We start from the raw sequence: 12,583 nt of genomic DNA, 5'->3' as shown, positions 1-12,583 counted from the left end.
CAGCACCTCCATGGAAACCCAGCCCAGCCTCCTGCCGGCTCCCGCTGGGAAGTGAGCGGAAGAGGGCCAGCCCATGAGGTAATCCCTGGTGCTGAGCTCCGGATCCTGCGGTTCTGCCGCCCCCGCTCTCTCCCCCTCTTGATCTCCTCCTGCGCCTCCTGCACCTCCTCTCTTACTCATCCCTCACCTGCTGGCTTCAGAGGAAAATCTCTATCGATGGAAATCTCTAATGGTGAGGTTAAGCTGGAGGTTAAGTCAAGCATACTCAGTCTGAGCTCTCTTAGTCTGCCAACTCACTCACTTAGGGTGGGCTCACAGTGTGGTGTGTATGTGGTGTGTGTGTGTGTGTGCATGTGTGTGTGCGTGTGTGTGTGTGTGGTGTGTGTGTATGTGTGTGTGTATGGGTGTGTGTGGTGTGTGGGTGGTGTGTGTGCGTGTGGTGTGTGTGGGTGTGTGTGTGTGTGTGTGTGTGTGTGTATGTGTACTGTATGTGTGTGTGTGTGTGTGTGTGCACAGTGAGCGTTCAGGGGGAGCGCTCATTTATTCAGTGCCTCTGCTTCATCTCGCTAGAAAGAGTGCTCATCTGAGGGCCCGCCGAGTGCCATCTCCTCTAATAGCAGGAAAACGCTTTTTTCAATCCATTGATTTCTCGCTGTGGTGGATCTCAGCCACGAGGGGGGCCCGGGTGGGGTGGGGTGGGGTGGAGTGTTGCGCCGGGCAGCAGAGAGCGAGAGGAACGGGCTGCTCCTCACCCTCTCATCCATCAGTGTGATCCATGGACACTGACAGACACATGGAGGGGTGGAGGACAGAGAAAAGATGGAGAGGAAGCGAGTGATTGAGCGCGGCGGAGCACTGCCTCCATCCCCCACTTAGCTGCTGGTGTCCTGGGGACGAGGAGCGGGATGGAGGGGAGGGGTGGTGGGGACGACGGGAGGGGGGTAGATGGGGTTCAACTGGGAGCACTGGGGACAAATGCCCATCAGCCCAGCCAAGCACGCAGCCCTCCCACTCTCCGCCCTCGTCCTGCATCCCACAATGCCCTGCTCCAAACCCCGGGGTGGTCCGTCCGGCAATCCAACTTACACACTCACCTGCTGGGCCGACATGCCCCTGCTGCTGAATTATTCACGCGGTCACTCCATGGGACGAGGGAGTCGCACACCTCGAGTCTAATGGGGATGAGGGCAGGGGGGTCACTCTGCTGTGTTAAGCAGCTGGAGACCTGACAAAGCCCATCTGTTAGGTGCTTCTCCCCAAATCTCAGAGCCGCTCTTCACGGAAATGGCTTCTCAAAATCTGCTCTGAGTGCGATATAGAGTCTGACCGCAGGTGAGCGTAGGTGTTGGTCAAGTACGCTTGACCCCTTTCCACCTAGCGCCGCCCACACGCTGTGCCGAAAGAGAGCAGCCTTTTACTGCCTCTCACAATCTCTTTTCATCTCACTCTCCCTCTCTCCCTCGCTCTCTCTCTCTCTCTATCCTACTCGCTCGCTCTCGCGCTCTCTCAGTCACCTCCCAGGCCTCTGACATGGCCATGTTTGGGTGGCTGACTTCATGGGTTGCGTAAGCTGCTCAATAATGCAGCGGCTGGCCCCGATGAAAAATGCATCCCCCTGGCCTTTAAACACGCAGGCAGGGCAGAGGCGGCAGCCCGGGGAGGTGAGATGACAAACCCTGACACGGGGGGAGAGAGGCCAAAAGGTGAGAGCGCTGAGCAGACACCTCTAACCATCACGTACGGGCCGGGAGCGGGGGGGAAAAAGAAGGGTAAAAAAAGATAGATAGCAAAACAGAAGGCGCATGGCAGCCATTTAACATGCATTAATTTTGCATGGGATTTGTAGTTGGGATTTGACAGGAGGTAACAGACGGCCTGGAAGGCTGAAGAGGGGGCGGTCAGAGAGCAGCGGCTTTCAATTATAGAATGAGCCCTCCTGGCACGGCCACACACGGGCTTTATATGGACAGCCCTACAGCTGAACCCTCACGCTTCTGCTCACCTCGTCTGCAAATACACATCTCACCCAATTCAACTCACTGACGAATATTGCACAGAATGAGATGGGTGCTCAGTGAAGACAGCTGTAGTTAAAAAAGGACTACTACAATTCCTATGAAAAATCCACATGATGATGGAAGCACTTTCATTACTCTGGTTGAGGCACAGATTGTCTTTCTGCTGATTTGTCAGATGGGTAATATAAGACATTTTCATCGCATTCCTATTGATTAATGAACACGGTAAAAAATCTGATTATTTACAGTATTATGTCTTGCAGTCCCCAGACACATCATCGGTTACTGTAAAAACCCTCCATAAATACATCCTCCAGGCTCTGTTTTAGGTCAGATAAGGAAACATCAATTGATGGATTTGTTCTCCTCCTTCATTTCCTGTCTTCCATGGTTGCTGTTCGTCGTTCTCTATAGCTCCCATTCTTTCTGCATTTGGCCGACATAAGGATGCTATATTAGCTGTAAAGCCTCCCGCTTTCCCTTCGCAAACAGAAATGTTTGGCCATAAATCAAAATGGCGAAATTACAGGACAGTATCTCTGCTCCACCTCCTAGGTCCTTCAAAACATAATCATTCCTAGTTTGCCACTGGCCTCTTTCCATGCACTCCAAACAATGGCTGCAAAGGAGGGGAGGGCGCCAGTTGATGGTAATGACTGTGTTTCTGCAGATGAAATTGAAAGTCCTCGGTTTGTGAGCTCGGCGCTCGCTGTGTATGTGCAGTGGAACTCTATGGAGAGCCTCTTGGCATTCTAAGGCCTGGTGCCCCCTGCTCACTCCGCTGCCTTCTGCTCCCCCTCTGACCATAATCCAGTCAGCAGTACACTGAGGAAAAAAAATATTTTCCCCCATCCTCTCATTTCTCTCTCTCCCTCTTTTCCTCTCTCTCTCTCTCTCTCTCTCTCTCTCTCTCCCTCTCTCTCAGCTGCAGAGTTGAGGGGAAGCACTCCGCCAACTGGGCTGTGTTTGATGATACCAATTTCAAATAACACTTTGATCTGGGAGCAGCACACTGTTTGTTTGTTTTCCATGATGAAACCCAACAAGAGAGACACGCAACAGCCCACATCATTAGCGCAGTTCGCCGGCGACAAATAGAAAGCAGCAGCAAAACCCAAGCCAAGTTTGTTCCCGAAAAAAAAACAAAAAAACAGGCCAACAATAGTGACTCAGAGTCAAACTAGTGCACCCTGTAAACAGTCGCCGCAGCTCTTAATGAGCTGTCAGCGACCCCACGCAGACGCATCAGAGACGCAGAACCGACGCCTGACTCGACGGGCAACATCTCTACAGAGGGGGGGCACTAATTAGAACGGTTCTAAAAAAGGTTCTTCAAAAAGACTTTTTACAGGGTGCTTGCGCAAAGACAAATTACTGCATCAGCATTCCCAAGATCACACAACACAACAAATGCTGGATGAATTGCATAGTCATTATTGATTCCCCCCCCCCCCCCCCCCCATCAACTTCAAAACGCACACAAAAACACAAAATATTTAGTGATCAAAAGAACTAAAATAATCACAGCAACCTTATCGCCTTTGGAGGCGTTTTATCATGCATCAGCTCCCGCTCCAGAATATTAAGTATGACCCACTAATAGCAAGAGGAGAGGCTGTTACAGAACCTACTGAGCTGTGTAAAACAGGCCAGTGCCACACAGACGTTAAGTGGTAGGACATCCCTTTTTACGGGCACTGGGACACACCTAAGGTGGCGCTTCATAGGCTGGATAGGCTGGATAGGCTGGATAGGCTGGATGCTCCGCGCGGGAATGACAGCGACTGGCTCAATTATCACTGAGCTGTGAGAGACAAGCTCTTTCCTCAGTCCCCCCCAACAACCCGACAACACATCAGCCCCCTGGGGCAAAAGCATGGACAAAAATCCATACCTGTGTGTGTGTGTGTGTGTGTGTGTGTGTGTGTGTGTGTGTGTGTGTGTGTGTGTGTGTGTGTGTGTGTGTGTGTGTGTGTGTGTGTGTGTGTGTGTGTGCCTGCACTTGAGAGACAGTAAAAGAGGAGGGGAGATGGAGAGAGGGGTGGTGTGAATGTATGTGTCTGAGGAGTATGGACCAGACACAGGGCTCCCTAAGGCAGAAAATGTGTCTGAAAATCCATACCTGCCCGCCTGCATGGGAGCGAGCATGTGTACAGTATGCAGGAGGATATGAGTGAGAGGATGTGGGGGGGGGGGGGGGGTGTATTGCATGCCGCGGAGAGAGGAAGGGAGAGACACAAAGACCAACAATGGGTTTGTGCATGCAAGGCAAGGACGCCTGCGCATGCATGTCATTTGCCGAGGGTAATGCATCAGGCAGACAAAGGGAAGGCAGAGGAAACCACGCAATGTCCAGTTTACGCCGATTTGTCCATCATGCCCTCGCATCTGGACATTCACAGTGGTAGTCCTCGACAAGCCTGAATGTCACTGAGACCTAGCCTTTATCTCAACGGAGATATCAGCCTTCGAGTGAAATAATACCAGCCCACTGCACGAGCGAAGCTCCACTCCGCTCCAACATGAAACTCTCCCTCACAGGGCCTCTCCATTCTTTCCAGGGCGATAAAGCTTCCGCTATTGAAGATTTCCCAAGCTGTGGTGGAAATAGTATGCAAATGCACCCCATGCCGAGACGACCGGCCGACACACTATCAGCAGAGAGGCAGATGCCGAATTTTGGGGAAGGCAAGCGGTGAGAATCAAAAGTCGCCAGGGCGATTAAACACATGGAGAAAAAAAAACACAGCTGGGGAAAAAAAGCCGTAAGACAACAAGCTCGCTGAACAACTGCCTTGGCCCACGCGCCGTTGCTGGAAAATTAGCTTCGCCTCTTATGCACACTTTTAACTCTGCCACTTGAAAAGCTAAGACAGTTGTTAGACGACTCAGCTCTAAATCCTGTTAATTCGAACAAAGTTCTTCGGCTGCCTGAGTGACATAACACAAGACTAATGGTTCCCTTATTCATTTGGCTGCAGATGACTGAGCAGTTGAGGAAAAACTGAAGAGGATATAGGTTTATTCATCAGTTTAAAAGCAAAGATCCGTCTCAGACATTCAAGCACATTAAATCCCTTACGGATCTAAGGGGCATTAGAAATCAGTTAAGAAAAAAAAAACAATAAAATCAATGTCATGGTGTTTAATCAATGTTCAATGTATTAATATGCCATGCCGCAAGGACAGTACTTATCCCTGATATCACTTCATTTACTGGGTCATTTTTATGAATATGCTTTGAGCAGACTAAGTGTCTCTGTAAACCCTCATCTTTAGCAGAGCTTGTTTACTTGCTGAGGAGATTCTGTTACTTCATCTAATAGCGTCTCCTCTCCTCATGCCCAGAGCAGCACTCCCTGCTAATGTGAGCGAGGTTATGGACAGCTGCCCGTGATGACCCCCATCTGTGTCATATTTGCAAACAGGCCTGACAGTGGTGGCTCGCCGATGGCAGTTTACACTACACCTCGTAAAAGAGGAGACGCCAGTAAATATCACCTCTTCCGCAGTCGGAGCCGGCCGCAGGTCTAGTGGGACCTAGTGCTGACTCACTGATGTGCAGAGGGGCTCCCTCCAGACTCCGGGCTGGCACATGCTAAGCCCTCCCTAATTCGCTAAGCCTCCGCGGCTCCATTCTGCTTAACGATAGCACCGAGCCAGGCGAGAAAGATCACTGACAGGATTACAGCGCTCCGCACGGAATCAATATCCACATGAGTTAGGTACCCAGCGGAGTTGCCACAAACGCGCCAACGATCCCATCTTGCCAAAGCAAATGAGCATATATGGCAATGATAATAACAACAATAAGAGGGAGTGTGGGGTAAAAACTAATTACAAGTTGATAGAGAAAGCAGTGGTAATGGGCAGTTAATTCCAAATTGTCTGGTAAACGAGACACAGTAGGCTTGTTTGAGAGACGGCACAGCCGCCTCTATCCGTTATTAAGTTATTGCACTCGCCCTAGGCGGCGAGAAAACAACTTCAATGGATTTGTGGCGGCCTTAGCAGTATGCCAATCTACAATCTACTACTTCTGAGTGAAAAGTTTTTCTCAACACAGAATGACTCCATGGGGGAACATAGTCAAGAAATATTGAAGATGGGCTCGGAGCAGAGGGGATACCTTGTGAGAAAAGTGGCTTGAATGCTAAGCCAGAGAGTTGTGCAATCAAACTCAATAAGGGAAAGGAGCCAGATATCTATCTGGAATAAGTCTCTGGTGCCCCACCAATTTGTCTGTTTCTGGGGCTTTGGGGCTTCCCCTCTCATCTATCTGCTTCTCCCTTATGACAGCTCGTCTCTGGGGCCATCTCTCCCGAAATGGCAGTGCACAAGAGAGCATGCAGCTGACCCAACCAATTTGAGAATTCAGAGAGCGAGAGAGAGAGAGAGAGAGAGAGAGAGAGAGAGAGAGAGAGAGAGAGAGAGAGAGAGAGAGAGAGAGAGAGAGAGAGGGCAACTAAACCAGAGCACCTAAAGCAGTGCAGATGGATTGTGGCAACTAACAATTGCGAGGCCATTTCTGGAACCTTGATTACCCGCCAACAGCGTGAGAAGATGCTCTGCTCTGCTCTGCGAGACCCTGACCTGCCGTCATCTCCGGCGCTGCCGGATCTGATTTGTGTGCGGGCAGAGCTCATTATTTCGTCCACGTGGGCCGCTTGCACCGGGCAACCTAATCTCAAGGTCAGCCTCCACACCCCTGCAGGGGTTCTTTGGGGCGAGCCATTCTAATCCCATGTACATTTAATGTTAATTAAAACTCATCCAGTGGACTGAATGTCGATAGAGGCTTCCCTGCTCTTGTTTAAAGTGCTAATGGGATGCTTGCTCGCTGATCAACAAATGTTCACAAATGCAGACAGGACGTGCTGAGCCAACAAGAGGCAATTTTGATCCTACATTTCAATCAAGCTGAGAGTTCATGAGATCCCTAGAACAGTAATCAAACCTAATAACATCCTCCTAATCACAATAATGCAATGCTAACAGCATTGTAGTGTATGAAAGATATATATTACACAGTATATACAATATATACATGATACAATATATACAATACAACATATACACAGTATATACTGTACAAGTTCTGTTTCAGACAGCAAAAAGAAAACAAGAATCGACTTCCTCACTTGGCTTCTGAGCAAGGGAAAAGAAATCAGGTCTGCCTTTGTATTGCATGAGCAATTGTATTTCCAGGTAAACACTGGCTGCCTTCAGCACAAGGACTTTTTCTCCTGCTAGCCTGCAACACCATGGGCATTAGTCAAAGTTCAGGCCCCTTTAGACATAAGCGGAGCTCCCCGAGGCCTTCCGTCGGCGTGGGATGCACACGCTGCCTCTGCGCTTGGACTCAATTTCAGGAGGAACACAATAGAGGGCTCCCCTTCCAGGCAGCGCTCGGCGAGCGAGGCTCCGCTGCCAACGTCACGGCTGCGGCCCCGAGGGAGCCCGGGAGGGAGTGGTTGGCGGGTATCCTACAGGGCTGTCCTTCTCACCGCCATCTGGGACCTTCCGTCCCAGTTTCCTTTCATGCCGGAGAGGAGAGCGAGTGAGCGAGCAAGTGCATGCGAACACAGAGAAACTTGTTGGTATATGCACCCCCCCCCTCCTCCCATCCGCTTGTTTACTGTGCAGTGCTTTTTGTTCTCAGTTGTCTACCTTGGGCAGTCGGTGGCCCCGCTGTGCCAAGTGCCTTTATCAGCCAGTGACTGGGTTTAGTGAGAGAGCTCCTCTCCTCCTCGTCTGCTTTGCTCTCCCCATGTCCCGGCCTCTCGTCATCTCGCCCAAGTCCTCCTTCTCTCTGAGGGGCCGAAGCAACGCTAACTTTGAGAGGGAGGGAAAAGGGATGAAAGGCAAAGTATATGTGTGTAAATGCCTGTGGATATGTGTGTGTGTGTGTGTGTGTGTGTGTGTGTGTGTGTGTGTGTGTGTGTGTGTAAGCATGTGTGTCCCTTGGCACCCAGCAACAGTGAGGTGAATCTGACTTGCCCCTGCCACTGACAAGGAGAGTAAATATAGGCAGCAACTCAACATGCTTGTATCCAAACACACACACACACGCACACACACACACACACGTGTGCGCGCAGAGAGCGAGAGAGAGAGAGAGAGAGACTCTTAACTTCTTAAAACTTACTCTGCGGGGGGTAAACTTTATATATTTATATTATTGGAAGAGAAGGCTATCCGTGACCAAATGGAATCTGAAAGTTTTTATCCAAGCCTAAGCTCTGACTCTCATGGACAACCATGTCAACCAGCCACTCTGTTCCCTTAGTCCAGAGCCCCCTCCGCCTCTCCCTCTCCTCCTGTGAACATGAATTAGAACTGTCCATCACTGTACATGACAGGGCAAAGCAAATCCACTGATGAGATTTTTTTTTTCTCAGTGCAGACCTGATGGATGGACTGACTGACTGACTGACTGACTGACTGACTGACTGTCCTAAACATTCTGTGATTCCTGTCTGCATTCTAATAATCACCCACATGCTTTCCTCATCTACTGTTTAATGCACAAGCTCACAGAGCCGTCACTCACATTTGACTACTGACTACTTTAACAGACACATATTTAGTCCAAATCAGTCTGTTTAATGGTGCACAAAAATGCACAGCAATTATTACAATTCCACTCTGCTCTGACACATCCAAATGAATCCTAATTGATCTATTTACTGTTGAATACAAATGCACCACAATTACCACCATTTTGTTACAAGCCCTGGAAAATGATCCTTTAGATTAAAAGCCTTTAGGTAGAGCTATGCTGTGATGGAAAGTGAAAACTCAGTCCATTTCTGTATGGTATGGTATGGTATGCATGATGACATTCAAAAACACATTTTACGATTAGGACATGACACAATTCTTGGAATGCTGTGGATTTTATATATCACATATGGATGAGGTGTGTCATCGGTAGACTATGCTGTTATTCACTGACATTTCAGCACACTGTCCTTTGCCTGTGCTGTTCTCTAACCTTTTTACCTCTATCAACCTCTACAGCGTGTGTGTGTGTGTGTGTGTGTGTGTGTGTGTGTGTGTGTGTGTGTGTGTGTGTGTGTGTGTTTATGTGCATGCATAGATGCACGTAGACAGATAAATACATTAATGCAGAGATAAGGATTATTTCAAGCTGACACTATGCAAACCACAGCTCGTGGTTGCATCGTGCTCATAGAAATGCATCCATTTCTTTAAAGCGATATCATCATCGGCCTCTGAAAAAGGAGTAACAGATCAGAGCTCTCTCTCCAGAGATCACAGGACTCCTTGCGTATGAAGAAGTCTTTGCACAGCGGCTCTGAAGGCACTGCCTATTTATATTGCAGGGTGAGTGTCAGGGCTGCACTTGAGAAGCCAAGTCTCTCTCGCCCTCTGATGCGTAGTAGAGCTCTGCCGCTACATGCCAACATGAGAACACAGACCAATTCCATCTCCTATGCAACCGCCAACGGTTCAGGGGTACACGAGTACATGATAGTACAAAACACGCTAAATCCATGGCCCTATTGCACACGCATCACATTTCATAGACCGTTTTCATGGCAGAACTGGGGCTGTCTCAAGTGACAGGCTGATGCAGTACTGTAGGCCACTACAGTAAGACCCTGGAGGACTAATGCTGGCGGTGCAGACGGAGATCAGAGCGCGTGCTGGAGATTGGTGGAGTGACTGTTGCCGCCTGGCAGACAGGAAGCAAAGGGACCCAATCAAAGAGCTCCGCTTGCAAAGTGCAGCAATGCTCCCTCTCCTGACGCAAAGGGCTTGTCATCAGATCCCCCAATCAAAAAAAAAGTGTCTCCTGGCTTTCATGATTGCTTGATAAAGTTGACTTCAAAGTTCCAAATCTGCAGTGCAGTCGGCAGAGTGTGAGAGAAAAGGCAGGTCGGTTTGGGGATAGAGGGAGGGGAAGAGAGAGCAGGCGAGAGAAGGGAAAGAGAGAGAGAGAGAGGGAGAGAGAGAGAGAGAGAGGGAGAGAGAGAGAGGAAAAGAGACAGGAGTGGGAGCAGAGAGCACAGCCCTTTGATCTTTGGCTAAAGAAAAAAAAAAGAACAAAAGAATAAATGAGAAAGCGAGCGAGAGAAGAAAAAAGCTGCGGGTGGGGTGATGGGGGGAGAGAGAGAGATAGAAAGAGGCCGAGATAGATACTGAGAGAAGGGAGAAAGATATTTCCAACTAGGCAGCCTCAATTCACCGATGGGAGTCCGGGGGAAATCAGACTAGACAGGCCCAGGATGTTTTCCGAGGCTCTGTGGGCTGTTTAGGGAGTTCTTCCAGGGACCCGAATGCTGAAGCAATTAGCATCGAACCCCTTTCCAAGAAGGAGACCGAGGAAAGGCTCCGTGGCTCTCCCTAATGCTGTTAGTGTAAAGCAATAAGCACAGACGATCCACTCACGCCAAATTACACCGGCCGTTTAATTGGCATATCAGGGGGAGTCGTTTATCAGTACACAGACCTACCTCTGTCTCCCGGCAACCAATTGTTTACCTCCACTGGGACTGTCCAGCTTTGGAAACACAAACACATCAATAGTACCCAAGGAAAAGCACTGGCCCCTTTGTGCATCAGGTACTGTAACTAGATGACATTTATTGAACCTGTATTGATTGGGCTCATGACACATCACCAAACTTAAGAGAAGTTGACGTGTTCACTTGTCACCAGTTCAGGCAGTTAGCAGAGGCCATGGACTGAGATTGTGAATGAAATGAGCATCCTTGGGGCTACCTCACCTTGGAAAAGGGCTGCGTTCTGGATGATCAGGAGCTTGAGCTGGGCACTTGTGGCCTGCAGACTGGACTCCATGTTCTGCTTGGCAGAGACCAGGTAGCGCTCCTCCATCTTGCGTGTGCAGCAGGTCAGGCCTTTGGGCTGGCACACCTGAAGATCCCCACCTAGGAGAGAGCAGAGAACAGAACAGAGAGGGGGAAAAACTCAATTAAGACCAATACTGTTGTTTCTTCATTCTTTGTCTAATGAAGTGAGAAACCATATTCGTGAGGGAACAGGGTGGAAAATAGGCAATTGCTTATGTGACCAGCTCGCGCAATCATTTCTTTCACGGAATGGAATTGTGTTTCAGCCTCCATAAAAAAAAAAACCCCACACACATAGCCTGTGACTTAATTGAAACCCCATTCATCCACATTCATTTCTATGTAAAGTTTCAAGTTTCTACTGCAATTACCCAGGAAACAAACAAAGCACTTTCTTCTGAAGGAATGGGCTCCAAACGAAGATTACACCCAAAGACTCTCCCCCAGCCCACAGCGTGTGATCGCACACAAAGGCACTGTGAAAGAATAAGTCGTATTGGTAAAACTCTCCAAAAACTGGACAGGAGAAAAACACCAAGAAAAAAATCTCCAAAATTGGAAATAAGCAAGGACATGTGATTTGCTGTATCTTCCATCCCCCGCTACGAGCTTTACAGGCTGTTTGTCAAAAGGTCATAATTAAACCTTTCTGAAGAGGACACAGCTGGGATCTCAAAGGGAAGTGTGAATACCAAAGATGATTATGTTCCCTGACTAAAAGGTGAGTGAAATGTGTGGCCTTGGATAAATGATTGAAACTGAATTTGTTTAAAAAAATAGTGTAGCCCTGCAGACAAAAGACTTCATTTTGTGGATTTTTGTTGAAGCATCAAGGCTATAGTGACTATAGATGGCTACCATATCCATTAATGAACACTGGAGCATCAAGGCTATAGTGACTAGAGATGGCTACCATATCCATTAAAGGGACACCAGGCAAGCCTGATGCTTTTTCGCTAAGAAACTCCCCCTAGCGTCTGTATGTGTCTATACATGTGCGAGCCCTCGGTCGGTCTGAAGCTCTTTTCCTTTGCTTTGCATCTTCCGTCAAGGGTTTTCGCTGCTTCTTCGCCGGCTCTGCCATTATACACACGTTTGCAACAATCGCTAGCGTTACGCTAGCCTGCCTCTGTGCTGTAGATGCAGATGTAAACTGATCCTGCTTCTTGCGATGTCTGAGACTTTGTGAGACTGAAGGTCGGCGGGTACAATACACTGAAATTGCAAGTGGGATATTCTTCCAACAGGCAGTAGGGGTGGGCGAGAGAGTCTTCATTCGCCCTGTAATGAGTTATTTAACCATATACCGACTTACGAAGATGATTAATTAACACGAAAACGTTGCCTGGTGTCCCTTTAATGAACATTGGAACATCAAGGCTGTAGTGACTAGAGATGGCTACCATATCCATTAATGAACACTGGACCTCCATAAACTACGGAGTGGAGGCCATTTCAATGCAGTGAAAAAAAGAATGATAAAGCTTTTTTTTTTCCATAATTTTCATTTGAGAATAATTTGTGTTATACAGGTGAGTCGCTCAGCCTGACAAACACAAAAACTGGAAGCTCTTTGTTATTCTAATTTATTCTCTTTACACCTTAGACTCCACAACAAGAACTAGAGTTCATGCAGGCAAATGATCACTAAGCACAACAAAAGCATTTATCCACCCAAGCATCCATATTTAGCATCTACACTCCTGTACTGTGCAAGTCTAAAAT

At 48.4% G+C, this 12,583-nt stretch overlaps 1 protein-coding gene across 1 annotated transcript in view; it reads right to left on the bottom strand.

Moving 5' to 3' along the window:
- Positions 1 to 12,583, bottom strand: part of gpc3 (glypican 3) — a 103,729-nt gene that overhangs the window by 83,722 nt on the left and 7,424 nt on the right. The window contains exon 2 of the mRNA XM_042074462.1: positions 10,775 to 10,936. Within this exon, the coding sequence (XP_041930396.1) occupies positions 10,775 to 10,936 (162 nt within the window). The remainder of the gene's footprint in view (positions 1 to 10,774; positions 10,937 to 12,583) is intronic.

This window comes from Alosa sapidissima, chromosome 20 (genome assembly GCF_018492685.1).
Source record: "Alosa sapidissima isolate fAloSap1 chromosome 20, fAloSap1.pri, whole genome shotgun sequence".
Classification (NCBI taxonomy): Eukaryota; Metazoa; Chordata; class Actinopteri; order Clupeiformes; family Clupeidae; genus Alosa; species Alosa sapidissima.
This window is presented reverse-complemented; position numbering and strand designations above follow the sequence as displayed.